The sequence below is a fragment of the Narcine bancroftii genome, chromosome 9, assembly GCF_036971445.1.
Source record: "Narcine bancroftii isolate sNarBan1 chromosome 9, sNarBan1.hap1, whole genome shotgun sequence".
Lineage (NCBI taxonomy): Eukaryota > Metazoa > Chordata > Chondrichthyes > Torpediniformes > Narcinidae > Narcine > Narcine bancroftii.
The window spans coordinates 86,833,748-86,861,224 of record NC_091477.1 but is presented as its reverse complement, the minus strand read 5'-3'; the positions used below and the strand labels follow the sequence as shown (position 1 = coordinate 86,861,224).

The 27,477-nt window shown below is 37.6% G+C and overlaps 2 protein-coding genes across 8 annotated transcripts in view; both read left to right on the top strand.

Moving 5' to 3' along the window:
• LOC138742396 (2-acylglycerol O-acyltransferase 1-like) overlaps positions 1-20,458 on the top strand; it is a 29,277-nt gene extending 8,819 nt beyond the window's left edge. For 6 of the 7 annotated variants that reach the window (XM_069896711.1, XM_069896716.1, XM_069896710.1 and 3 more), the window contains 4 exons: positions 9,491-9,695; positions 10,757-10,931; positions 15,301-15,500; positions 18,951-20,458. In XM_069896711.1, coding sequence (XP_069752812.1) covers positions 9,491-9,695; positions 10,757-10,931; positions 15,301-15,500; positions 18,951-19,105 — 735 coding nt within the window. In that variant the 3' untranslated portion in view covers positions 19,106-20,458. Of the gene's footprint in view, positions 1-9,490; positions 9,696-10,756; positions 10,932-14,488; positions 14,802-15,300; positions 15,501-18,950 lie in introns of those variants that run through there. The other variant, XR_011344137.1, reaches the window with a different exon arrangement.
• A 6,593-nt stretch (positions 20,459-27,051) lies between these two features.
• farsb (phenylalanyl-tRNA synthetase subunit beta) overlaps positions 27,052-27,477 on the top strand; it is a 77,958-nt gene continuing 77,532 nt past the window's right edge. The window contains exon 1 of the mRNA XM_069896699.1: positions 27,052-27,126. Within this exon, the coding sequence (XP_069752800.1) occupies positions 27,069-27,126 (58 nt within the window). The 5' untranslated portion in view covers positions 27,052-27,068. The remainder of the gene's footprint in view (positions 27,127-27,477) is intronic.

Here is a 27,477-nt window from a genome sequence, read left to right as displayed (position 1 = left end):
TGCTCTAAGCAGACGCTGTTCAATCCTGAAGTTGTGCCCTCTTGTTCCAGACTCTCCCATCATGGGAAACAACCTTTCTATATCTACTCTGTCTATGCCTTGCAGCATTCAAAATGTTTCAAGGAGATTACCTTTCATTCTTCTAAATTTCAATGAATACAGGCCAAGACCTGTCAAACATTCATCATGTAATAATCCTTTCATTCCTGGAAACATCTTTTTGAACCTCCTCTCAACCCTCTCCAATGTCAGCACATCCTTTCTTAAATGAGGAGCCCAAAACTGCCCACAATGCCCCAAGTGAGGTCTTGTAGGCTCTTCGAATGCCCTCCATAATGTTTGGGACAAAGACATTTTTTTTCCTTCATTTGCCCCTATGCTCCAGTTTTATATTTGTAATCAAACAACTCACATGTAATTAAAGTGCACATTCCAGATTTTATCCATTTTGGTTTGACCATGAGAAATTACAGCACTCTGTATACATAGTCCCTTCATTTCAGGGCACCATAATGTTTGGGACACTTGGCTTCGAGTATTCAGGTATGTTTAATTGCTTCATTGGTGTAGGTATAAGAGCTAGGCTTCTAAACCTTTTGATCACCTTTGGAATCTATTGTTGCCATTTTTTTAACACGAGGACCAGAGTTGTGCCAATGAAAGTCAAAGAAGCAATTGAGGCAGAAAAACAAGAATAAAACAGAGAAAGAGAGACATCACAAAAACTTAAGATTACCTTTGTAACATCATTAAGAAGAAGAAAGAGCATACTGGTGAGCTCAGTAATTGCAAAAGGACTGGTCGTGCAAGGAAAATTTTCATTGCTCATATAACCATTTACGGAGCGGAAACAGGCCATATTGGCCTTTCAAGTCCACACCGGTTCACTTCTTTCTTTCTTTCTTCTTCTTTGGCTTGGATATGACAGATGTCTATTTGAAGCAAGTGGGAACATGCATCAATGAAAAATTCTGAGCATGTGATTTACTGCTCCATTTCTAGAAGATGAAGAGTGTTTCAAATCCACCTTCTAATTTTTACAGGAGCAAATTAATGCTGTTTTGAGTCTGCCTTCTGAATCTTGAGCGAGCACGTGTTACATAATAAAGTTACTGATTCCTGTATACCACATTTATTCATTTAACGGACTATTTTCTCTCTCTATTGATCCATATTTTCTGATTTTTCCAATGCATGCATCTATCTTGATTTTGTGGTTCTTTTTCTAGACAACTACACCCAGGAAATGTATTACAGACAAGTTAAGAATCATGATTTCACAAGAAGCAAAGTACTACATTCCAACAATATTCACTTGGTAAAGGCAACATGTGCTAGAACATCAGTGTGGTATATTACTGCACATTATGGAGACGTGTACTGGGAACTGGAAGAAATCCTTTCCCGAAGTCCCGCGTGCCTGGTACCCAAGCTCCTGGCACTAGCCTGGAAGTACTAACCCACCAACCATCCCATGACCCAGTAATGGTGCATCTGGTCCATGCCAGGACATCTGGTAGAACTCACCTCCATCACCAGATAGACAGAATTTGCCATCTCCTGAAAGTCATAGAGTGATAACAATAGAATTCTCACCACAATGAAGAAAAATCCCTGAACATATGACCAACAGATTGGAAGCATTCTTCAGGAGGCAGGTGTGGATATGTAAATGACTATTGTCTGCAGAAGATTTCATGAACAGAAATACAGAGGCTACACTGCAGGATGCAAATCATGGCAAAGGTGGTAGGCTTTGGACCTTAGGCAGTTCGTTTACACCTCTGCACTTTGTTTTTCCCATTACTTTGATACAGGTTAATCTTGGTCTCATCTGTCCACAAGACCTTTTTTTTACCAGAATTCTGCAGGCTCTTTGAAATATTTATTGGGAACTTGTAATCTGGCCATCCTTTCTGTGGCTAGTGGTTTGTATCTTGCAGCATAGTCTCTGAATTTCTGTTCATGAAGTCTTCTGCAGACAATAGTCATTGACATATCCACACCTGCCTCCTGAAGAAAGCTTCTAATCTGTTAGTCATATGTTTGGGGATTTTTCTTCATTGTGATGAGAATTTTACTGTCACCAGCAATGGAGGTCTTCCTTGGACTACCAGTCCTTTTGTGATTACTGAGCTCACCTGTATACTCTTTCTTCTTAATGATGTTCCACACTGTTGATTTTGGTCATTCTAAGATTTGGGTGGTGCCTCTTACTGTCTTATCCTTGTTTTACAGTCTCATAATAGCTTCTTTGACTTTCATTGGCACAACTCTTGTCCTTGTATTAAAAAATAGCAACTGGACACCAAAGTTGATCAAAAGATTAGAAGCAAGCTAACAATGAAGCAATTAAACATACCTGAGCAAATAACTGTAAAGCCAAAATGTCCCAAACATTATGGTGCCCTGAAATGAGGGGAACTATGCATTTTTTTTAATGCAGCAATTTTTACATGGTCAAACCAAAATGTATACAAATAACGTTGAATAAAATCTGAAAGGTGCACAAGGTATCTGATTACAAATTTAAAACTGTGGGGCACAGGGGAAAATAAAGGAAAAAAGTGACTTTGACCGAAACATTATGGAGGGCACTGTATATTCAATTCCCCTTGAAATGAATACCAGCATTAAATTTTCTGCCTTCACCACCACCACCATCCCAACTTACAAGTTTACCTTCAGGCTATCCTGCATGAGAACTCCCAGATCCCTTTGTATCTGGGTATTTTAGAAAATAGTCTGTCTGTTTTTTTCTACCAAGTGCATAACCACATACTTTCTGATATTGTATTTCATTTGCCACTTTTCTGCCCATTCTCCCAATCTGTCTAAATCCTTCTGAAATCTCAGTGTTTCCTCAACACTAACTGTTCCTCCACCTACCTTCATATCATCTGCCAACTTAGCATGAAAGCTATTTATTCCATAATCCAAATAACTAATATACAACAAGTGGCCCAAACACTGACCCCTGTGGAACACCACTAGTAACTGGCAGCCAATCAGAAATATGATCCCTGTATTCTGACTCTCTGCTTCGTGCCAACTAGCCCATGTTCAACCCGTGCTAGTATGTTTCCTGTTATTACCATGTACTCTTATCTTGTTAAGTAGCCTAATGTGTGATACCTAGTCAGAGGTGTCCTTCTATGCAGTTTTGAGTTCCAGGATGAATGTAGAGAGCAATATGTTCCAATTGTATTTACCCTATCTATTTTGAATGTGTATTTTTGATTTTAAAATGTGAATAATATATTTACCTATTTGTTTTAACGACAAAAGTTACTAATATTCAGCTGTTCAAACTGTGGCTTGTAAAGCAACTATTCCTGGACTCTGGTGTAAAGCAAGTGCTTCGCATCCCAAATATGTTGCCTGTGAACATTTGGTTGATAGCAGTTGTAGCTTGAGTTGTTTAGCAATATCTGGGAGAAAAATATATTCAATAAAACCTTGGAAAATTTACATCTCCTTTCCATTTCAATAAAATAGCTCATCTTGCTATCAATGTAGCAAAAGCTAATACTTTTTTTAAAGATGCTGATAGAGGTTCATCTGAGTCGCGAGAAAAACCAAACAGCAATTAACAGACAGGATTCCAAGTTAATCTTAAAAATGTTCCAGATGTTCAAAAATTTTGCATTTCTCACAAAAAGGATCAATGTCTGCATAAAAATGGGATAATTTATGTTTAGTGATACGAATTCTGTGCACTACCTTAAGTTGTAATAAGCAATTAAGGGTTGAGTACCAATCTTTATCTGAAAAAGTTACATTCAAGTCTCTTTCCCTCTCTCTTTTGATCTCAGCCACTGGGACTGAATTTAAATCCGGTAAATTATTATTAATACAGGCTATTAATTCACCATCAAAATAAAATCTATGTTAAAAAGCAGATCAAGAATCTGAGTATTAGAAATTGGTGGAAAATCCAAAATCTTGGACTGAACAAAATGCCAAATTTGTAAATATCTAAAGAAATGTCTATTGGAAAGATTAAATTTGGCTGATAATTGTGCAAAAGAAGCAAAATTATTTTAAGCTATTTTATTGAAATGGAAAGGAGATGCTCTCATGAAATGGTTATATGATGTAATGTCCTATTTAAGTTTAGAGAAAATCAGATATATTAAAGATAAAAAGTTTCAATTTTTGAAGTTATGGGGCCCATTCTTAGAATTTTTTATAATTGGAAGTCAATAATGTTCCAGTAATTCTTTGTCTATTCTCTAAGGGTCACAAGTGATTCCATACCATTATTGATTTTTTTCTTCCAAATGAAGTAACCTTGATTAGAGGGAGTTTAGATTAGTTTAGTTTAACTCCTTTAAGTTTTTTTATCCTTATTATTTTAATATAATGGTCTAACAATGGGTCTGACAAGGTTGATTCATTGTTTACAACTAGACTGAGTTATTACAAGTAACTATTAATGTAGATATGCACATTTTATTACTTTTTTCCTCTCCCTTTATGTATTTGCTTGTATATAATTGATTCATTATGCAATTGTTATTATGCATGCTTATTATGTTAAAACTCAATAAAATATAATAAAGAGAAAATTTACAGATGCAATTGCATTCATATTGTTTAAATTTGTATAACATGGTAATTTGAAGAAATTAGCTGCATGTAGTTAAACAAATCAGTGCTTTAAAAAATCCAGATATTGAATTGTTCTGCCATCTGATTTTAACTGCTTTGAAATTGGGTTGTTATTGACATTGAAGTTTCAATTCATGCTGGAGGGAAATTAAGTATTTATTTCACAATTCTCTCAAAGTAGGAAATGAACATGTGAGCATTTTCATGTATAATCCAGTTTATGTGCCACTGGGCTGTACAATAGGCCACCAAAATATTATCTTTCATGGGTTAACTAGTGTTTATTTTCTTTGTCTTGAAACTTTGTAGTAATGCTGAATAAGATTAATCAATTAGTGAGAAAATAGTCCCAGTAAATTACCTCCATCCTACTTTGAAAGGGTATCTCACTGAATGAATGTAGATGAAATCCAGAAATTAACTAAGAAGTATGTGATTAAACTGGTTTACCTCTTTTAGTTGCTGTATGAGTATTTTAAGTATTATCATGAGAGACAGTTGGGTCAGAATAAAGGCCAAAGAGATTGTTATCTATCAATTTTAAAGTAAGATATAAACAAAATGAAGCAGACAGACAACACTCAAAGAATAAATGAACTGGGATGTTTCATTTTTCTGAAGTCTACAGTCCATGACTGCTTTAAGAATGGGTCTGAATTTTGTGACCATATAATGATTGAAGGTGTCTTCAAGGAAGTGTCACAGGAAATAGCTAATCTCAATGGATCTGATGAGCCACTTGCTGAACTATAAAGGAGCACCTGGTAGAAGGATATATGGTATTTAGCATCTCTAAAGAAACACTACCCTTTTGTCCATAATCCCATACTGTGAACATCAATGTATTTATTTATTTATTTTTAAAACTTTATTTAAAATTTTATGACATGAATAAAATAAAAATTACATTTAAAGATATAATAAAAAATAAGATAATAAAAATTAGAATACTACATCATTAAACTACACAAATTAACCCCCCCCCCAATAATTATAACACAACATTAATCATCTAATTTAAAATTAGTCCAACCCTGCCCCCCCAATAAAGAGTGGAGAATTAATTGTAAATAAAATAGAAAAAACCCCACTTACAAAAAAAAGATAAAACTTAACAACAAAAAAAATTACTAACAACAAAAAAAATATCAATACTAAAATAATACCCTTAAACATATATTTAAATCAAACATAATACATGTATTTAACAAATGAAATCCACTTTAAAACTAAGTTCAAATATTAAAATCATATATCAACCACATATCTGTTATACAAAAAATCATAATTAATAATACATAAATACAGAATTTCCATTAATACCAAGTTTCCTTTATAATTCATCAAGAGAACAAAAACATCCCTTAGAAAAACAATCAGATAAACTTTTTATTCCCTTCCCCTCCCCCTTATATAAAAAAAGAAAAAAAAAGTTCAAACTCTTATAAAATTCTCCATATTCTTCATTTATAACATCTTCAAAATTCTCTATCGAAATTAACAATTTTATTAAACTCTTCTCCCTCAATGTATTTGTACTTAATTTTCTTCTTTTTCTTCTTATCACCTTTCCCCTCATCTTCCTCTTCATCTAATTCAACATCCTCAATTTTTAACTTATTATCTTCTGTGACATCATCCTCTTAAAAAAGAAAGAAAAAAGAGAAAAAAAACCCAAAAAAAGAGAAAAAAAAGGAGAGAAAAAACCTCCTAATTCCCTCTCAATTACAAGCAGAAAACAAAAAGAGTTTAAAAAAAATTATTTATTAAAAAAAAATAATTAAAAAAACCTTCACTTCTTAACCCAAAAATTAAAAAGAAAAAAAAAACAGGTCGGAGGTCACAACTACCTCCTCCTGTTTAAACCGCCCAAAGCGGTAACTCCCCCAAAATATTGGGTGTGAGATAACTCACAGGTAGCAGATGACTTCTGGAAACTAGTGCCCACCCAGTTCCCTCTCCCAACTCCCATTTCATTAAACTATCATCATTATTTAAACTATTTAAACTCTTCTCAAAAAAAAAGATAAAAGATTTATTTTTTTAAATCAACGTTGCCACTTCGGTCACCATTGCTTCCATTTCTTTTAAAAATCTGGATCCCACCTTACATCTCTACCTCTTTGGAGACCTTGAAGGACTACATCGTTCCTGAAACTGCATGATTGGTAGAGACTGAGCAAAGTCCATAACCTCTTTAGGATTGTCAAAGAACTTTGGCTAATTTCCATCCTAAAAAATCTTCAGTACCGCAGAATACCTGAATGTTGCCTTATGTCTTTTTTTCCACAACCGTTCTTTCACAGAATTAAATTCGCGTCGTTGAAACATAATTTCTTGACTCAAATCTTGATAGAAGAAAACAGGATTATTCTGAACCATCAAAGGGGATCTATTTTGCTGGGCATTTCTAGTAACCGTACGTAAAATTGTCTCTCTGTCACAATAGTTTAAACAACGATCAAAACAGATCTTGGATTCTGTCCTGAAAAAGATTTTCTTCTTAAAACTCTATAAGCACGTTCCAGTATTAAACCTTCAGGGAATTTATCCTGTCCTAACACTCGTGGAATCCATTCAGTAAAAAATTTTCTTGGATCTGGTCCTTCTATGCCTTCTGGCAAACCAACAATTTTCACGTTGTTCCGTCTAGATTGATTCTCCAAATAATCAACCTTTTTTGCTAAATTTTTATTTTGGATCTGCAATGTTTCAATTGTTCTATTTTCATCTTGCAGTTGATCCTGTGCATCGACTAAATCTTGATCACACATTTCAAATCTTTGAATGGTTTCAAGCTTAAAAGCTCCATTAATGACTTCCGCCATAGCATTAATCTTGGAAATAAACAGGTTCACAAAATTAGCTAAGTGACTCGATACAGAATATATCTTATCTTCAAGATCCTTAACAGACATTTCAACAGAAGTAGATTCAGGCATAATGGGGTCTTGCTGTTCCTTAGAGACCACAGGATCTTCTGTCCCTTCCCTTAATTTAGTATCTTTTCTAGCAGTTTGACTTCGTATAAAAATCCCTCTCAAAGTCCCCCCAGCAATGCCAGGAGACTGAAGATCAGAGTCATCTTTAAGCCAAATCTCTTTAATCATCTTCACTGAATCGATGTCTGGAAAAACCGTTGTAATTGAAGATGCATTTTGCAGCGCCACCACTGTAGCAGTCGAATGACAGCTCTTTAACTCTCCAGCTGGTGGCGCCCCAGCTGATTCAACTGTCAAAGACTGAGTAACAGCACTCACAGTGGCCGTTGTGTGAAATACTGGCACCCGTCCAGCTCCTTGGTCCGAAAGCTGTTGAATGCGACCTTCAAAGAGCCTCACCGGTTTAAAACGGAGCTTCAATGCCGAACTCTGCACGTCCTCCTCTGGATCCATTCTACGCTGAGTCCTGGCTTCTTGTAAACAAGTTGGCTCAGACAATTTCAGAAAATGTAGTTTTTTAACAGTCCGTTGATGTTTTCTTTTACCTCTTTTTTTGCATATAAACCATTAGGCACTAATCCAACACCTCTTATTATTTATAAACTTTTAAAAGAACTTTAACGGGCACTTAAAGACAAAACAATAAATTAGAGTCAGGAGAGGTCTGGAAGGCACGTCTGTTCCCTACGCCATCATGCCACGCCCCCCCCCCCCCCCCCAACATCAATGTATTTAAAGAAAAAAAAACATCTTTTTAAAGATGCCTAACATTTTTGAGAGGTCCAGAAAGCTGTTACATTGTCCTAAAAACATATCAGTATGCCCATTTCCCTCTGGATGTAAACTAGCAATTTTTAAGATATTGGGCCCCCTCTTCCCTGTGAAGGAGTCAAGTTTTGGTTTCTTTCATACTTTCTCTTACTGACTACACAAAAAAAAAGCTATTTAAGATATTTGTTAAATGAGAAGAAAAGAAGGGTTTTGCTAAAATGTGTTGTGGTCCCCATTGAGAATGGTTGAAATAAACCACTGTCCTTTCCCAGACTAACCCTTGACCCAGACAGGCATGCTTGACTCTCCTCTGGGGCTCAATGAACCAATATGGTGTTGCACTGGACAAACCAAAAGTATCCATTTAAAAATTTTGAGTCCTTCTGTCACCAGGCATTGAGGGCCTGAGCTCAAGGAGAATGGCCTCAAACACCAGAAGGGGAGGAACAACAAGGCAACATGGTGATGGCAATGGTGTAAATAGAAATTAATGGAACAACGTACAGTGATGGAAATGTATGGATATAATGTGGGAGAATACTTTGAATAGTTAGTAATTTATGGTGAATAAAGTCTATTTTCCCTTTTTAAAAAAATGTCATGTTACCTAATGCTCAAGACGGTGTGTGAGCCAAAAGTCTTGCCATATCTCACTGAGCCTCATATTGATGGCTCTGGAATGCAAAGAGCAAAATGAGACAATTGTGTCACAGAAAAGTTTCACCTTGTTCTGATCAACTTATAATAATTTTATATCATTAGTCTCAAGAAACCTTTTTCATTTCAAATTTCCCCTTAAAGCTATACAATTGTTGTCAATTATGTAAAACTGAGGGCATTACTTAACGATTTGCATCAATTAGCAAAGATGATTGATAATGGATTTGAACAGAAATTCCATTACTGAAAGTGTCTTATTAATCAGCAGAATTATTTGCATCCAAGTAAAATTGGGATTAAAATACTGAATTATTTAATGCTTCTTTTCTGCACGTTTCAAATAATCTCTGTTCTTTACCAGTGGTGAAATCTATAACTTTATTTAATTATTATTTGTCTCAAATTATTTAATGATACTTTTTCATATTGTGAAGCATTGTGGAAGCAGTTTCACATTATTACCTTAGTTGATAAGACTAATTCTGATTTCTTTTCAATACAAGCTTAAGAAAACAACTGCTCTGGATCCAAAGTACAACTATCTGTTTGGGTTTCATCCTCATGGGGTGCTTGTAGCTGGAGGTTTTGCAAATTTTTGTACTGAGTCTACAAACTTTCGGAAGTTGTTTCCAAATTTGACACCATACCTGTGTGTGCTGCCATTCTGGTTCAAGATTCCTTTCTACAGGGAGTACATCATGTGTGGAGGTAATAGTTTAAGGTTTCTAGCCTAATTCGAACATAGAAAATGTCAATATTTCAAAACTGTCTTTGCCCAATTAGCTTATTTTGCCTGTGATGTATGAAAATAAAATGAATAATTATTTTATTTTATTCATAAATCTAGAGACAATTTGTAGTAATTCAGATACCACAAACTACAGAGTGATTTAAATATAGATTCAAGCTCATTTATAATTTGTTCCCCTTGAACCTTCGTACAATTCTACAAAATTCTTTAAGGTGACTGTTCTGTTGGAGATCAGCATTGAATAACTGAATATGTGTTATACTTTTTTTTCACATATCTATATAGCAAACTTTGGAGCAAGTTAGAAACAGCAAGAGTGGCACTCAAAGCAGCATATGTTTAGAAATAATTTTAAGACAACAGGATTGCTGATGTTTGTGGTGAGGTCCAGAGAAGAGTAAGAGGGGAAGTGAGCTTTAAAAATCTACAAAACCAAAATCAGACTCTACTTGGGTTCTAATGACTGCATTTAAAAATGGTCTTGAGATGTGAATTTCTAACCAGCTCTTTTGATACAAATTCCTAAATTAAATTATTTCCAAAAGGGATACATATCTTTGTCTGAATGCCTACAGGTGAAGGGAGTGGAGAATGGTGAAATCTGATAGCTTAATGCCAATTATTATTGTCCTGTAGAAAAGCATTTTTTTCTCGTTTTCCTGTCCATTCCCTTTTCTAGTCCCTGGAAAATCTCCTTAACACTACATCTTTCTCCATGATTTAATAGCCTCTGCCCTAATTCTCCCATGATGGAACTTCTACAAAATGCTGGAGAGTGAATGCAATGGCAGAAACCATATATAATGGGTGCTTGATTGTTGGAGTGAACTCAAGGCCCTGAAGGGCCTATTTCTGTGCTCTTTGAATAAAATCAGTGCACATTATGTAACGACCGGTAAATAATGTTTGAAAGATTGTATTTATTATCAATTTGTTTCTTAACCTTGTAATTACAATGGCAATTTAATTTGCATTGACCATCAATAAACAGCACATATTCTTTTCTGTCTGACTTCAGGTTTGGTCTCATCTGTGAAAAGCAGTGCTTCTCACATTCTAAGCAGGAATGGAGGTGGTAATGTGGCTGTAATTGTAATAGGTGGCGCTGAGGAATCTCTGGATGCAAGACCTGGAGCACTAACTTTGAGAATCTTGAACAGGAAAGGATTTATTAAATTGGCTATAAAATGTGGGTAGGTATACTGTCTGTGCATGAAAAGATTGCTTGTTAATAGATATGTAGCAATATTACTTATTCTTCTTTTCTTTCTTTGGCTTGGCTTCGCGGACGAAGATTTATGGAGGGGTAATGTCCACGTCAGCTGCAGGCTCGTTTGTGGCTGACAAGTCCGATGCGGGACAGGCAGATACGGTTGCAGCGGTTGCAAGGGAAAATTGGTTGGTTGGGGTTGGGTGTTGGGTTTTTCCTCCTTTGTCTTTTGTCAGTGAGGTGGGCTCTGCAGTCTTCTTCCAAGGAGGTTGCTGCCCGCCGAACTGTGAGGCACCAAGATGCACGGTTTGAGGCGATATTAGCCCACTGGCGGTCATCAATGTGGCAGGCACCAAGAGATTTCTTTAGTCAGTCCTTGTACCTCTTCTTTGGTGCACCTCTGTCTCGGTGGCCAGTGGAGAGCTCGCCATATAACACGATCTTGGGAAGGCAATGGTCCTCCATTCTGGAGACGTGACCTACCCAGCGCAGTTGGATCTTCAGCAGCGTGGATTTGATGCTGTCGGCCTCTGCCATCTCGAGTACTTCGATGTTGGTGATGAAGTCACCCCAATGAATGTTGAAGATGGAGCGGAGACAACGCTGGTGGAAGCGTTCTAGGAGCCGTAGGTGATGCCGGTTGAGGACCCATGATTCTGAGCCGAACAGGAGTGTGGGTATGACAACGGCTCTGTATACGCTAATCTTTGTGAGGTTTTTCAGTTGGTTGTTTTTCCAGACTCTTTTGTGTAGTCTTCCAAAGGCGCTATTTGCCTTGGCAAGTCTGTTGTCTATCTCGTTGTCGATCCTTGCATCCGATGAAATGGTGCAGCCGAGATAGGTAAACTGGTTGACCGTTTTGAGTTTTGTGTGCCAACTGCACGAAAACCAACAAGGTCGGGTCAGATACAGCAATGAGCTCTCTGAACCCTTCTCCATTAACGATGCCGTGAAGCAAGGCTGCGTTCTCGCACCAACCCTCTTTTCAATCTTCTTCAGCATGATGCTGAAACAAGCCATGAAAGACCTCAACAATGAAGACTCTGTTTACATCCGATACCCCACGGATGGCAGTCTCTTCAATCTATTACTTATTAAGAGGATAGTGTGATAGTACAGATCTATCACCAGTGTATATAGTGTATATAGTTACAGTATCTAGACTGTGCTTACAGCGATTGGCTGAGAGCTAAGCCCCGCCTACTGTCTGGGCCTTAAAGGGTTGTGTCCCTAGCCAGGTCGGATCATTCCGGACTGGTCGGCCACCTGTGAAGAGCTCCTGTCTTTTGCTAATAAAAGCCTTGGTTTGGATCAACAAGTCTTTGATTCTTTCGACGAGCCCTACAGATAGTAAACACTTTTTAACCTTATTTTCTTCCCATCTCTGGAAGGTATTGAATTTTGTTGTGTGTAATTGTCTGGATCAGGCACACCTATTGGCTGGTTGTAATGTGGCCCCTCCCCACAGCCCCCTGCAGTTCAGTGCAGGACAACCGAACAGAATGGACGTGCTTGTGTTCTTAAGTGAAAGTATTTTGAATAATTGATGGTGCATCAATATTGTTACCTAGTGGTTCTTTCTCTATCTTGCCCATCTGACAATTCCTTAATGAGGAAAAAAAAGTAAATGGATGCAATAAGAATCTTTGTGAGAAATTAGAGTAAAATGGTCCTAGTTCTCGTCTCTTCAAGAAGTGGGCGCAGCTCCACCACATATGATTTGAAAAGTCCCTTCAGAATCTTGTTTGCTATAAATAAGGCAAGCACTAAAACACTGAAGTATATGGGCTTCTCCTGCTCAATCTCCTCAAAGGACACCGGTTTGTTGCCAGGAATTGCTCTAGTGTATCTTTATTACAGTGAAAAGAAAGCAAATATATTCACAAGAATCCAGAATTAAATGCTCTAATTTAGGTGTGGTCTCTTTAAAGACTGATACAATTGTATGAAGCTGAAAATAGCACGTTTACCAATTATTCTTTCTTCATATTAACATTCTAGATTTGAAATTCTGTCATACAATTCAGTGGTTTTATGCACTAGAGAAGTTATTTATCCAAAAACTGATTGCCTTTGCAAAATTTCTTCATACATACACACTTAAGAAATAGACAACCTGATGAAAGATCTATCAGTGTTGGAGCTGATATTGGGAATTACATTGCTGAGGTCTTGAATTCTTGATATTTTCCATTGGATGGGGTGAGATAGTTAGTGTATCATTTAGCACAATGCTGTTACAGCACCAGCGTATGGGGTTTGAATCTGGCACTATCTGTAAAGAGTTTGTACATTGTCCCCATGTCTATGTGGATTTTCTCCCAGCCTTCAAAATGTACTGGGGATTGTAGGTGAATTGGGTGTAATTGGATGGCATGGGCTGATGGGCTGAAAGGGCCTGTATGTTTAAATTTAAAATCCTTAACACTGGTGCCCACCTCCAGTGGCATGATGGCTTATTGAGTTCTGGAAGAATGCTATGTCTTCTGGAAAATGTCACTTTAAAAAGTCTCATCGTGATTAGAGATCATCCTATAAAGTTTGTGCTTTATAGGCATTTTCCAAAAGAATATACTAGTGGTTCCAGGACTTGCAAAGTTAATGACATAAGTATAGAAAAATAAATTTACCTTGCACAAAGCTGCCATTGGTCTCTCATGTCGCACTAATTTATTTTTGCATTTTAAGGCACAAAAGAAGTTCTAAGTTTCTGAGTCTTAGGCACAAGAAATCTTAATCCAATTGAACACGAGCAAGTAAATAGTTTCACATTTTGAAAAATATTCTATATTTTTACAACTTGAGTAAACTTGCTCTTCCTTTCCTACTTTGTCTCCACGTTTGATTTCTTTTGTCTCTTCATCTAATTTGAGCTATTCCATTTGTCAAGTTTGCCCAGTCCCTTAACCAATCAGGGTGGACCCTGCCACTGTACCCCTGGGATGATAACCAACAGTGGAGTGAACTAATGGATCCAGCTATTCAAATAAGTTAGTGTGCACCAAACTCGTAAATGTGCAGCATGTGCAGATATCCAGGATCCATGACTTCCTCATTGGAAGACCACAGACAATATGAATTGGAAACAATGTCTCCTTACTATCAACACAGGCACACCTCAAGGATGCGTGCTTAATCCATTACTCACTGTGGCCAGGCACAATTCCAATGATATCTACAAATTTGTCGATGATACCATGGTTGTTGGCAAAATCACAAACTGCAATGAGGAAGCTTACAGGAGGGATTCAAATTAGCTCGTTGAGTGGTGTCATGCCAACAACCTCATACTCAATGTTAGCAAAACCAAGGAGATGATTCTGGACTTCAGGAGGAAGTCATGAGAATTTTCCTTTGTGTGACGATATTGTTTTATTGTATTGAATATGTTGAATACTAATGGGTTTTGGGGAGGTGGTTAGAGGGGAGGGAGGGAAAAGGGGAGAAAAGGTCACTGTGTAAATTTAATGAGAAACATTTGTACATATTTTGGTTGACATGATTTACAGTGTGAAAAATTTAAATTTGTTTTTAAAAAAGGAGGAAGTCAGGAGAACACAATCCAGTCCTCCCTGAGGGCTTAGTAGTGGAGAGGGTCAAGAACTTCAAATTTCTGAGTGTCGACATTTCTGAGGATCTGTCCTGGAGCATCCATATCGATGCAATGAAGAAGGCGGCTCGCCAGTGGCTATACTTTGTGATGTTTTGAGGAGATTCAGTATGTCACTGCATCGAACTTCTACAGGTTGCATCACTGCTTGGTACGGAGGTGCCAACACTCAGACTCCAGAGGATTGTTAACTCAGCCTGCGACATCACAGGCACCAGACTTCATTGAGGACATCTACAAGAGGTAGTGTCTTAAGAAAGCAGCCTCTTTCCTCAAACACCACCACCACACAGGCCATGCCCTCTTCACTCTGTTACTAATGGGGAAAATGGTGCAGGAGCCTAAAGACAAACACACAGGTGCAACAAGGACAGCTTAATTAATGAACCAAAGACACTGTCTTTCTTTTGACTTCTTGGGCACTTTTTTTTGTAAGGTGGTTTATAATGTGAATGTTTACACTATGATGCTTCAGCAAAACAACAAATTTCCTGACTTGTTCATGACAATAAACTTTGATTCTGATTCTCATGGCCAGAAACATTCATTCTCGGCTTGTCTCTGAATTTAGGTTGCAGGCAGGGTAGAGTTAACAGGGTACTCCATAAGCCAAGAGATAATCTAAGTTGATACATCATTTTCTTGGTCTTAGGCCTTGACTGTGTGCCATTTCTATTAATGCAAAGCTTCAATGACTGAATCAGGAATATTTTCAAATATCGTAATTGTCATCTTTCTTTAGGGCACACCTGGTTCCTGTCTTTTCCTTTGGGGAAAATGAACTTTTTAATCAGATGAACAATCCCAAAGGGTCTTCTCTACGAACAATCCAAGAGCGATTACAGAAGATCATGGGGTTTGCTCTGCCATTGTTTCATGCGAGGGGTGTCTTCCAGTATAATTTTGGGCTGCTACCATACCGGAAACCGATCTACACAATAGGTATGGAAAAAGTATCATAGAATTTTGCCAATTCATGTTGAGTGACAAGAATATTTTTTATTTATTTTAAAATCAAGCAGGATTTGGTGGTAAAATAATTTTGTATGCATCCAAGTTGATCAATGGACTTATTTTCACATTATTCCCATTCCTAGAGTTTTACAAACTTGGAAAAGCCCTTAATAGTTATAATTTGTGCCTTTTGTCCAACAAGAGGTTGGGGATGATTATATTCCTGCTGTCAGTATGAAAAACTGTTGGGCAATTTTCAATGAATACTTCACAGTGGCTAAATGTGGTTTAAGGGTGTTTGTAAATGAAATGCAGGAATTCATTTTTGGACATTGCTATTTTACTTCACACAAAATGCAACGATGGGCCATAGAAGATGACATATGGAAAAAAATATTAAAATTCAACAAACTACTTGTTGAAAATCAGAAAATTGCAGAAATGATCCCATCAGGCAGCATCTGATGAAGAACTTTGACCTGGAACATTAACTCCATTTCTCATTCCCTTAATGGTACCTGACCTGATTTTAATTTTGGTAAAATGTATTTGTTTTTGTTCAATTTTTTCCTCAAAAGGTGTTGACAAAATAATAAATGTACAAGTTTACAGTTGATAAGTTTAATGGTTTATTGTCATTATTAATGTGCAATTCTTCTACTGATGATGCAAATTTTCAAATTGCTTGATTCAATCGAACCTCTCAGCCCAAGAAAGTGCTAGTAAAAATTATTAAAATCTTCCTTCCCTTTCTCAATCCAATGAACATTAATTTATTCTATTTTTGTCTCAATTTCACTTTTTGAATTCTTGAGCCTCATTGGTCTTATCTACCAAGTCCATGATCATGCTGTTATCAGCTTAGACTTCCAGAATGTCACATGCAACACCTCGAAGATAAAATTTGGAATTGTGACTGTAGATATGTCAGTTGTCCAGTTAAACATGAACCAATATCACCAGCATTCCTGCTCTACAAATGGTACAAAGGTCTTGATTTTTTTCACACCTATACTTTTGAAGCTTAGTTATGTCAGATGAAATCAGGAGGACAGTCTTTCTACAATCCTACATTAATTGGAACTGAATTTAATCACCCCAACTCCAATAAACAGGATGGTGAAGTTGGGTTCAGTAGGGTGTTGGGCACATTGGGAGTTAAAGATTATATCCTTTTTCAAACAATGAAATGCTGCAAAATAAATCATGGATGTTTTGCTAATATTTCACAATCATATTGACCATTTGTGGTTGTCCAATTTGGGCTACATTCTGAAATGGGGGACCGATGCATTGAAATTTATCTGGTAATGTGGTTTGTATATGGTTATCAAGATTCTTTGATACAGTTATTTATTACTACCACTTGAATGAATAGATATAAAGAGAAACAGAAATCAGTAAGTTTTTAATTTTTTGTTTAAATTTAAATGTAAAAATGATCTGAAACTGTAGAATTGCACTAGACCTTTACTTTCTTTATAACTTTAGAAATGAAGCTTATCATCCATTTCATCAAAAATGCCTGACTAGCTATCAATGAGGTAAAAGCTAAAATTTGTTTCTAAGATGGAGACAATAACATTTCCTCCTCTTAAAATAGAGCAATTAAGGGATATGGTTCTAATTTGACCTTAAAAATGACTGATAAAGTTTGAAAATAATTTTTCCAAAAATATTCTAAACTAAGGCAAGCTCAAAACCCTGTATCAATTAAGCCTCAAAAATTTTACATTTATCACACAACGGAATAAAAACGAGATGATTTAACTTTTGAAATATGTGCTCTTTACGTCACATTGAATTGCAAAAAAACAAATCATTAATCAAATTTAGAACAATGTCCCAGTCCTCATCTGTAAATGACAAATCAATCTTGATCTTAACTAACTAAGCTATTCCCAAGTCCATCAAATTACTATAAATAATTGATATTGAGCCTTTATGAGAAAATTGAAAGTCAAAAAGTAAATCAATAATGTTTGTTTCAGAAATGCATGGAAAATCAAAGTTTGGACTGAACAAAATGTCTGACTTGTAGATATCTGAAAAAATGACTATTGGGTTATTTAAATTTTGCCTTCAATTGTTCAAAAGAAGTGAAATTATCTGGAATTTTTAAAAAAAATCTTTAAAATTTTTGATACCCGAACTACACCATTCCCCAAAACCTGTATCTGACAAAGAAGGTTTTAAAAAAAAAAGGATTTGCAAGTGGACTGGCAAGAGAGAAACTATAGATTCCAAAAGATTTTCTAAATTTTGCCCATATTCTCAACCTATCCCTCATTATTGGATTGCTTGTTAATTTAGAAAAAGGTAAAAAGGACCCCAAGACTGCCAACATAAATGTATTGTTAGAAAAATTCAATTCCATTTCCAGCCATTTGTCAGCTAATTTATTGAATTTTAACAAAAGAAGCAAATTACAATATATTGTCTGCCCAATAGTAGAATCTGAAGTTTGGAAGTGACAGTCCTCCACTCCTTTTAGTTTTTTTTGAAGATGCACTTTGTTTGAAAAAAAATTGTTTTCCTTGCCATACATATGAAGAAATAAGTGAATCCAATGAATCAAAAAAGGATTTGGGGATAAAGATTGGTGTAGACTGGAAAAGATACAAAAATGTTAGTAATATATTAATTCTAATCGAATTACCAAGTCCAATCATCATCAAAGACAAAGATGACCATCCCAATAGTAGAACTTTAGCCTGATTAAATGTTGCAGAAAAATGTTCCTACAATAAATTGTGATAATTGTTAGTAATTGTAATTTCAAGGTATCTAAAGTGATCATTCACTAACTTAAAAGGGAAATTAGAATATATTAAAGAAGACCCCTTTAGAGGTAATAATTCACTCGTGCAGTTTTAATATAGCCTGAAAACTGTCCCTTCTACTCATATTCCATTGTTACAGGAGGTAATGTTTTTCCAAAATTTAGAAAAAAAAGCCCAGATACAATGTTAAAGGTGAATTTTTACAAGTCATGGGGCCCATTCATGCCAGAATTTAAAAAAAATTAGGGTGTTAGGATGCTCCTGAGAAGCATTGTTTGGTTTTCAAATGTTGTCTTTCATTTCCTATATTAGATATGTAAGTTCCTTAGTTAGAGGGCTCGATTAATTGGCGGGGGGAAGTCCTTTTTTCCTTTTGAAATATTTTGTTACAATGGGTTTGATTGAGAGGGGTACACACAATCTATATGTATGATTCAAGTATTTGAGAAGTATAAATTATCTGTCTTTTATATTAATATCTGTATGTTTTTATATTATTAAACTCTAAATATCTTAAGAAGCTTATATTTTAAAAATAAAATTCTTCCATGCTATTCTCGTTTGAATATATTTTTCTGAGCATTGCTGACTTACAGAAGAATTAGGAAAGTGATAGTACCTTATTTATTATTTGTGTTTTTTTTTTGTTTTACAGTGGGAAAGCCAATCATTGTGCCACAGAATCAGAGCCCTTCAAACCAAGAGATTGAGGCACTGCATGCAATATATATCAAAGCTTTAAATGAATTATTTGAAAAACACAAAGCTCAGTATGGAATTTCAGAAACAGATCATCTACTTTTCAATTGAATTTCTAGTTTTAGTATCTAAATTAACAAGCAAAACTCTTGACTCTGCAAGGGATCATTTTATTTGGAGCTGTTACTACTTAGTCATTGGCAAATTAGGTTAATTGAATAATTTTGAAGACCCCTCCACACTCTTATTCTGTTAGCCTTAAATACAAATGGTGCAACTGGTATGTAAGTATTTGATGAACAGCACTTTACAAACATTAACTAAAGAAATATTCTTTTTATAAGGTCACACTTTTGAAATGTTCATGTGTAAATTGAACTTGATGTTTGCACTGTGCCATCACTGAAACCAACTTTAAAAAAACTCATTGTTATAGAATACAGTGGTTCCCCCCCCCCCCCCCCCATCCATGGTTTCAGTTACCTGTGGTCAACCACCATCAAAAACTGATCCTACTGCTCCATGCTCTCCCCACAGCCCTGAATCAGTCCCCACAGTGTTCCCTTCTGCCCTGCTCTCTCCCCACAGCCCCATATCAGTCCCCATAGTGACCCCACTGCCCCGCTCTCTCTGCTCATAGCCATGTGTCAGTTCCCACACTGGTCCCTACTTACAAATAAAAAGTTTACACCTATACTACAGTATCCCATACAGCTTTGCTAAGTATATAACATGGTGTTTGCACCATGTCAACATCTCATAATGCCCAATTTCACAGAACGTATTGTGGACTTATCGTTAACCAGCACATACCTGTATAGGGTTTGGTACTATATGCTGTTTCAGATATCAGCTGGGGATTTTGGGAAATATCCCCCGTTGATAGCGAGGACTACTGTAATTGTAAAATTCATATAGCCTTTGAATTCTTCTCAAAGTTACTCTTTATAAAAACCTGAGGTTTGAGTAAAAAATATTGTTCACATGACAGTAAACAAAAAAGTTAAATCATTGCAAAAATCAATTTTCCCCAGAAATCCTTAGTATACAACAACTAATATGCCTTAAAATATCTCTTTCTATATTAGTCTCTGACTATTACCTCAGGAAATTAAAATCCAAAGATTTGATGCATTTTTTTTAAGCATGTTGATATTAATGACTTGTATTTAATAATGTCATACTTAAGTAAAAGTACCTCATTTAAAAGAGATCGTGGAAGACAGGGAATGGCAACAATGTAAGCATTTTCATTGATGCCTCTTTTTGGAAACAAATTGTTTAAAGAAATTTACTATTCAGCTGGTTTGACAATTTTTGTAATTTGATGGATATATTTTCCTTAAAATACTTAGAACATCTTACTCAAGGCCATTTTAATCTGTATGTACATTTAGTTTGTTTATTTAACATTTCCACTGTTCATTTATTTAAAATAAACTCAAATTATTTCTGTTATTTCTGCTTAGATCATATTGCTTTGCTCTGCAGCATTTTATTTTACTTTGTATAAAAAATGAATAATTTCAAAGATTTTCTATATATATATAAATATATATAAATTTCTAATGTACATCCTTGCTTTTAATTGTTTTGGGTCTTGTCTGCTATTCTCATTATTGTAAGAAGTTTTCTAAATAGAATGTTGAAACTTCAAGGCCATTACCGGCAAATTAAATGTGGTGAATTAATCATAACCATATAACCATTTACAGAGCGGAAACAGGCCATGTTGGCCTTTCGAGTCCGCACCGGTTCACTGATTTTGTGTGCCCTCTTCAGGCATTGGTCCCAGTTTGTATGACGGTCTTGCACTCGTTATGAAACACCTTGGAGGTGCAATTAAGAACATTTTTTTCCCCAAGCAAAGGATATTAAAGGATATCATGATCCAAAATAGAAACAGATGTCAAAGCCATCTGGTTGGAGGGTACCCACATGGAATATGAGGTGTTGTTCCTCCAATTTGTGTATAGCCTCATTATGGTAATGCATGAGACAATGGACAAAGACATGGGAATGGGACAGAGATTTGAAATGAGTTTCTACTGGATGATTCTCATAAATGTGGCAGAGTGAAGGTATTCGGTGAAGCGATCTCCCAGTGTGCACCCAGTCTCCCAATGCAGAGACCACAATGGGAGCACCGGATGCAGTAGATGACCCATGCAGGTTTCCAAGCAAAGAGCTGCATCACCCAGAAAAACCATCTGGGGCCCTGAATGACTGAAGGAAGAGGTGTGGGTACAAAGTGTAGCATTTCCTGCAATCACAGGGGTAGGTATCAAGGGGGCAATTGGTAGGAAGGGATTGAATGAGAGAATCATGGAAGATAGAGAAGGGAGGAAAAGGTAAGAAGTTCCTGGCATTGGGACCACCCAGTAGATGGCAGAAATGGCAGGGATGATGTATTGAATGCAGAGTCTGGCAGGGGAGCAGATGAGGACACAATCAGTGTCTGCAGACTTTCATGTTTCACTTAACCTGAAATATTAATTCTTTCTCCACAGTTGGCTCCAAAGAGCGGGTGACTTGACCACTACAGAAAGATAACAAATCTATTCAAAAATGTAATCAATTAAGGAAATATTCAGGATGGATTTTCTTTAGTGGCGAAGTCACCTGCTCTTTGGAGCTGACTTATTGCAATCAGGAGCTTGACGCTTGGAATATTGACTGTAGAGTTCTTGTAGAATGTTGACAGGAATGGTGGTGCCTTGCCCACCTCGGTCTTCTCAGAAAGTGCAGTTGCTGTTCAGGTATTTATTGTCAGAGTACATATAAAACATCACATATCACCCTGAAATTCCTTTTTCCTGTGGATGTGGCAGAATTGCTATTAATTGGTAGTGCAAAAAATTAACAGTACATAGTGTAAACATATAAAAGAACTGTAAACCTAACGAATGTAAACAGCTAGCTGTGCAATAGAGATATTAAAAAAATCAATAAAGTGTACTTATTAAGAGCCCTTAAATGAATCTCTGATTGAGTTTGGCATTGAGGAGTCTGATGGTGGAGGGGTAGCAGCTGTTTCTGAACCTGGTGATACATGTTTTGTGGCACCTTTACCTCTTTGCTGATGGCAGCAGTGAGATCCGAGCATGTGTTGGATGGTTATGGGTCTTTAATGCCCTCTGATGGCAGTGTTCTCTGTAGATGTAGTCAATAGTGGGGAGGTTTTTTCCTGTGATGCCCTGGGCTGTGTCCACTACCTTTTCGAGGGCTTTATGCTCAAGGGTATTGGTGTTTCCATACCAGACCGTGATGCAGCCAGTCAGCATACTTTCCACCACACCTCTGTAGAAATTTGCCAGGGTTTCTGGTGTCATACTAAACTTGCGCAAACTCCTGAGGGAGTGGAGGTGCTGATATGGTTTCTTCATGATACCATGTGTATGTTTGGTCCAGGAAAGATCCTCCAAGATAGTGATTCTCAACAATTTTGCTCACACTCTCCGCCCATGATCCCCCAATGATCACTGGATTGTAGATCTCTGGCTTTCCTGAAGTCAACAATCAACTTCTTAGATTTGGTGACATTGAGTGCAAGGTTATAGTTGGTGCATCATTCAGCCAAGTTTTCAATCTCCTTTATAATTTCTTTATATAACCCACTACTGTGGTATCGTCAGCAAATTTGTAGATGGTGTTATTGTTGGCCCAAGTCACACAGTCGTAGGTGTAAAGCGAGTGGAGAAAGGGGCTAAGGACACAGTCTTGTGGTGGTCTGGTACTGAGGGAGATTGTGAAGAGTTCTTACCAATCTTCATTGATTGTGGTTTGGAGGTGAGGAAATCCATGATCCAACTCCCAGGTCTTGGAGTTTGCTAACCTTTCAAAATTCCTCCAGCAACTAGTAGTGACTTTCTCTGGGCTGCAGAATCCCATCACAAAAAAATTAAAAGACTAGTTACATAAACTTTTAAAATACTCACCCTCCCAGATGCTTTCCTTACAATCAGCTGCATGTGTTTTTTTTAATAAGCAAACAGCTGCTGAACACAGTTAATGATCTTCAAACCTCCTGGGTAACAGCTGGTTCAGAACGAGAACAGTTGCAAGGCAGAGCCCGTAAAGGAACAGGCCATCACCGTGGTTGAGGTCGGAAACATGGAGTGAGGGCTGACCCGAAGGGGTCTGAGACCTCCTCTACCATCCTTGTTACTGCGAAATGTCCATTCACTGGAGAACAAAATTGATGACCTGAGGGCAAGGCTACTTTAAGTAAGACAAATCTCAGTTGTTTGCTACACCAAGACCTGACTAACAGTGAACACACCTGACACCGCTATCTGACCAGACAGTTTCACCATCCATAGACTGGGTCGGAACTCAGGTACTGGAAAAGAGAGAGGAGGCAGTGTGTGCTTTTTCATTAATAGTGGGTGGTGCATGGTCATTGGAGTTATGTTGAGCTCCTGCTCTATTGCCTTAGAGCAAATCTTGATTAGATGCAGACCCTTCCATCTACCCTGAGAGTTCTCATCAATGATTCTCCACCAGAGTTTACATCTCTCCTGTTCTTTGAGGAGGTTACCAGGAAATTTGACAAACGAAAGGTTGTGGATGTTGTCTACATGGACTTTAGTAAGGCCCCACATGGGAGGTTAGTCAGGAAGGTTCAGACACTCAGTATTCAAGTTGAAGTAGTAAACTGGATTTGAAATGGATGGATGGGCGAAGCCGAAGAGTAATGGTGGATGATTTCTTCTCAGACTGGAGGCCTGTGACTGGTGGTGTGCCTCAGGGATCAGTACTGGAACCACTGTTGCTTATCATCTATATCTATAATCAGGATGATAATGTGGTAAATTGGATCAGCAAGTTGCAGATGGCACTACGATTGGAGGTGTGGTGGACAGCAAAGAAGATTTTCAAAGCTTGAAGAGGGGTCTGTACCAGCTAGAAAAATGGGCTGAAAAATGGCAGATGCAATTTAATGCAGACAAGTGTGAGGTGTTGCATTTTGGAAGGACAAACCAAGAAAGGACATACACACTAAATGGTAGGGTATTGAGGAGTGCGGTAGAACAGAGGTATCTGGGAAATCAGATACATAATTCCTTGAAAGTGGCATCACAGGTGGACAGGGTTGCAAAGAGAGCTTTTGGCATATTGGTCTTCATAAATGAAAGTATTGAGCCAGCGATAAGAGCCTCCCAAATCTGCTCATCTTCCCATTCTTGGGCCATGCCGTCTTCTTACCTGCAATTCCTTGCGAGTTCTCATCGGATAAGGACAAAATCTTCAATGGACTCACTAGGCTGCTGCTTCTGTTGCGAGAGCTGATGCCTCGCTAGGATGGCATTCTGGAGCCTCAAGTAGTGAGCCTTTAGCTTTTTGACTGCCGCCACATAAGTTGTACGAACCCTGATGATCGGGAATCCTTTAGGCCCAACGCGAGTGAGGAGCGCTGACCTCTTGAACTCATCTATTGAGTGGCCATCAGGTACATTTGGAAGCACTCCAGCCTGTACGCAAACTGTTCTGGGGACAGAGAGTCAATCAGGAGCATTGAGGGCTTCAACAGAGCTTCCATCCTTTTCTTTACTGAATAAAATTGTAGCGCGACTGAGAGCACTCAAGACCAGAGAGTACCACACCCTTTTATTCAGTAAAAATAGCACACTTAGTCTTTGGACTGAACTGGGGATTTGGCGGGGATCTAGGGTTTATATCGGGATATGTGGGGGCAGAGTTGGGGAGGAGCCAGTTCTTAGAACATCATCCCAGTAGTGAATTCCCAGTTCATTATAGACAGTGGTTCTCATCCTTTTTCTTTCCACTCACATACCATTTTAAGTATTCCCTGTGCCATAGGTGCTCTGTGATTAATAAGGGATTGCTCAATGTGTTATGTGGGCGGAAAGAAAAAGTTTGAAAACCTCTGTTTTGATTGTACCTAATTGACTTGTTATGTGCACGGTTTCATAACTCCAAAGGAAATGGACCAATGACAATTTTTCTTAAGCAAAATATTTCAGTAACAATTAGGTCTAGAGCAGTGATTCTCAACCTTCCCTTCCCACTGACATACCACCTTAAGCAATCCCTTACTAATTACACAGCACCGATGGCATAGTGATTACGTAAAGTGGTATGTGAGTGGAAAGAAAAAGGTTGAGAACCAATGGGATAGAACTTTATTGCCTGGAGTGTAGAATAATGAGTGGAGATTTGATAGAGGTATTTAAAATTGTGAAGGGGATTAGACAGAGTAAATGTACGTCTGCTTTTTCCACTGAGGGTAGGTGAGCTACAAACCAGAGGGCATGGGTTAAGAGAGTGGTGGGAGTGTGGAATGAGCTGCCAGTTGAAGTATTGAATGCGGGCTCAATTTTAACATTTAAGAAGAATTTAGACAGGTACATGGATGGGAGAGGTTTTGGTATGGACTGGGTGCAGGTCTGTGGGCCTATGCAAAAAAATGGTTCAGCAATGACTAGAAGGACAAAGGATCCTGTTTCTGTGTGTAATGTTCTATGTTTGTTTCCGCTGCATCGCTCGTGTTTTTGATATTCAACTTTTTTCTTGGCTCTAACCCATCATAGATCTTTCCTCTTGTTGGTTCTGCTTTTTACCACTTTATTTGAAATGTGCAACCACTGCTCCCTATAAGCTGTGTGTGTGTATGCACACACACACACACACACACACACGTTTTGCGACCAGCACACAAAAGAAATTAATGTGCGCACAAAAGGCTACTTCAAAGTATAGAATAAAATCTTTACTTCTAGAATGCAATCATACTTATATTAAAACATGCAAATACAGTTTTATTAGCCATGGAAGATAGGCTCTATCAAAATTATCTTTAAACAATTTCAAGTTTACAGTTGCACTAGCATTCAGTGCACACGTACTGCAGGAAAAAAAAATGCACGTGAGGGAACATTGCTTGTAACTGATTTTTATTAACAGTTAAAAACGTAACTAATTTTTTACAAAATAGTGTATCAAGGGGAAGTTTTGATGTTCACATTTACTTGTGTACAAAAATACCAGTTCATCAGGAATTTGTATAGGTCGGAGTGCAGGTGTTCAGTCTCAAAATAGGGGTAAGCTGTTTTTCAGAAGAGGGGAAGTGGTATGGTGGGGAATTATTGGCATTGTTTTGCATGGAGGGTGATGGAAGCTTATTGATTGCATTCAAAAAGGAGTTTAATAGATTTTGGACATTAGAAGAAGCAAACCACCTGCAGGTAGGTGAGATACGTGGACTTAATGAGGTAGAAAGCCATCAGCTTGTTGAATAATAGTGCAGGTTTAATGGTAGTACCTATCGGTTAATCTTGCTCTAATTTTTGAGTTATTTTATTTCTAACATTTCTAAGTTTTGGCAGCAACTGATCAACTTTAAACATGAACTGTTTTTTTCTCTCTCCTTGAATGTTTCCAGCATTTTCTGTTTTCATGAGATTCTGACATCCGAGTGATTTGCTTTTCGATTTGTTTTTCAGTCCCTTAAGGGTTTGTCTGAACTACTTCTGCCATTCTCCCTCTGCTCTCAGCCAAAAAAAATAGACTCATTGTGTGATGTGATGCTTTTGGATCAGGATCTTTGCAGCCAAATTTCTTCCCTGTCTGGGTGTATGCTGGGATTTGAGCTATTTTAACTGCCAAGTTGTATCGTCACTGCTGACTGTAACTGATATTTGCAGCTCTGTTTTGAAAATTCATGTTTCATACGAAGATTTGCAGGCCCGCATCGTTGGTATTTGTTTCGGGGATTGTGCCACGCAATGTAGGTCGTTCACAACAATGTCATCGGGTAACGACCTCGCCTATTTTCCCCGGGATCCGCCCAGAAATTGCATCATCAAGGTCCTCACAAACGACGAGTTGTCAATTTCACTGTAGGAGGTAACCACATCGATCACAAAAGGTCATTGTAAGCAAAATATTGAACTATTGTAAAAGAGTTTAATAAACAAAGTATGCACATATTATGAAACATTATTTTTAAAACCAACGATTAAAAAGCAGGAGTGGGGAAGACGGGTGATTTGGGAGCTTGTGTCCATTTTGTGCGCATGCTCATTGTCCCCAATTTGTATCAGTTTTGGCCATGCCGACCGTCAGTGTGAAGCGCGACTTGTTATTTCAGGCTCTCGGGCAAACTTACAGTGAGTTCATTCATTGTCTTCCATATATGTTGTGTCGTCTCTTCAAGGGTTCCCGGAAACAGGTGAAAGGGGGTTGGGGAAAGAAACGTGGGGGCCGGCTAGGACAGACAGACGTGGGACAGCGTGGAAGCCGAGGAGGGAACGGGGAAAGGACAAGGTAGAATGAACATTAAATGGAAGGTCCAGAGACGCTGTTTGAGTTTTTCATTCATTTGAACACCCGACCCACTCTTTCCATGATTGCATCATGCAGTCGGCGTTTTCTTCTCTTCCCAAAATATTCATGTTTGAGTAATAAAGCATGGGAATGGGCTTTCGGCCCGTCAGACATACTTGCCCGCACTCCTTGTT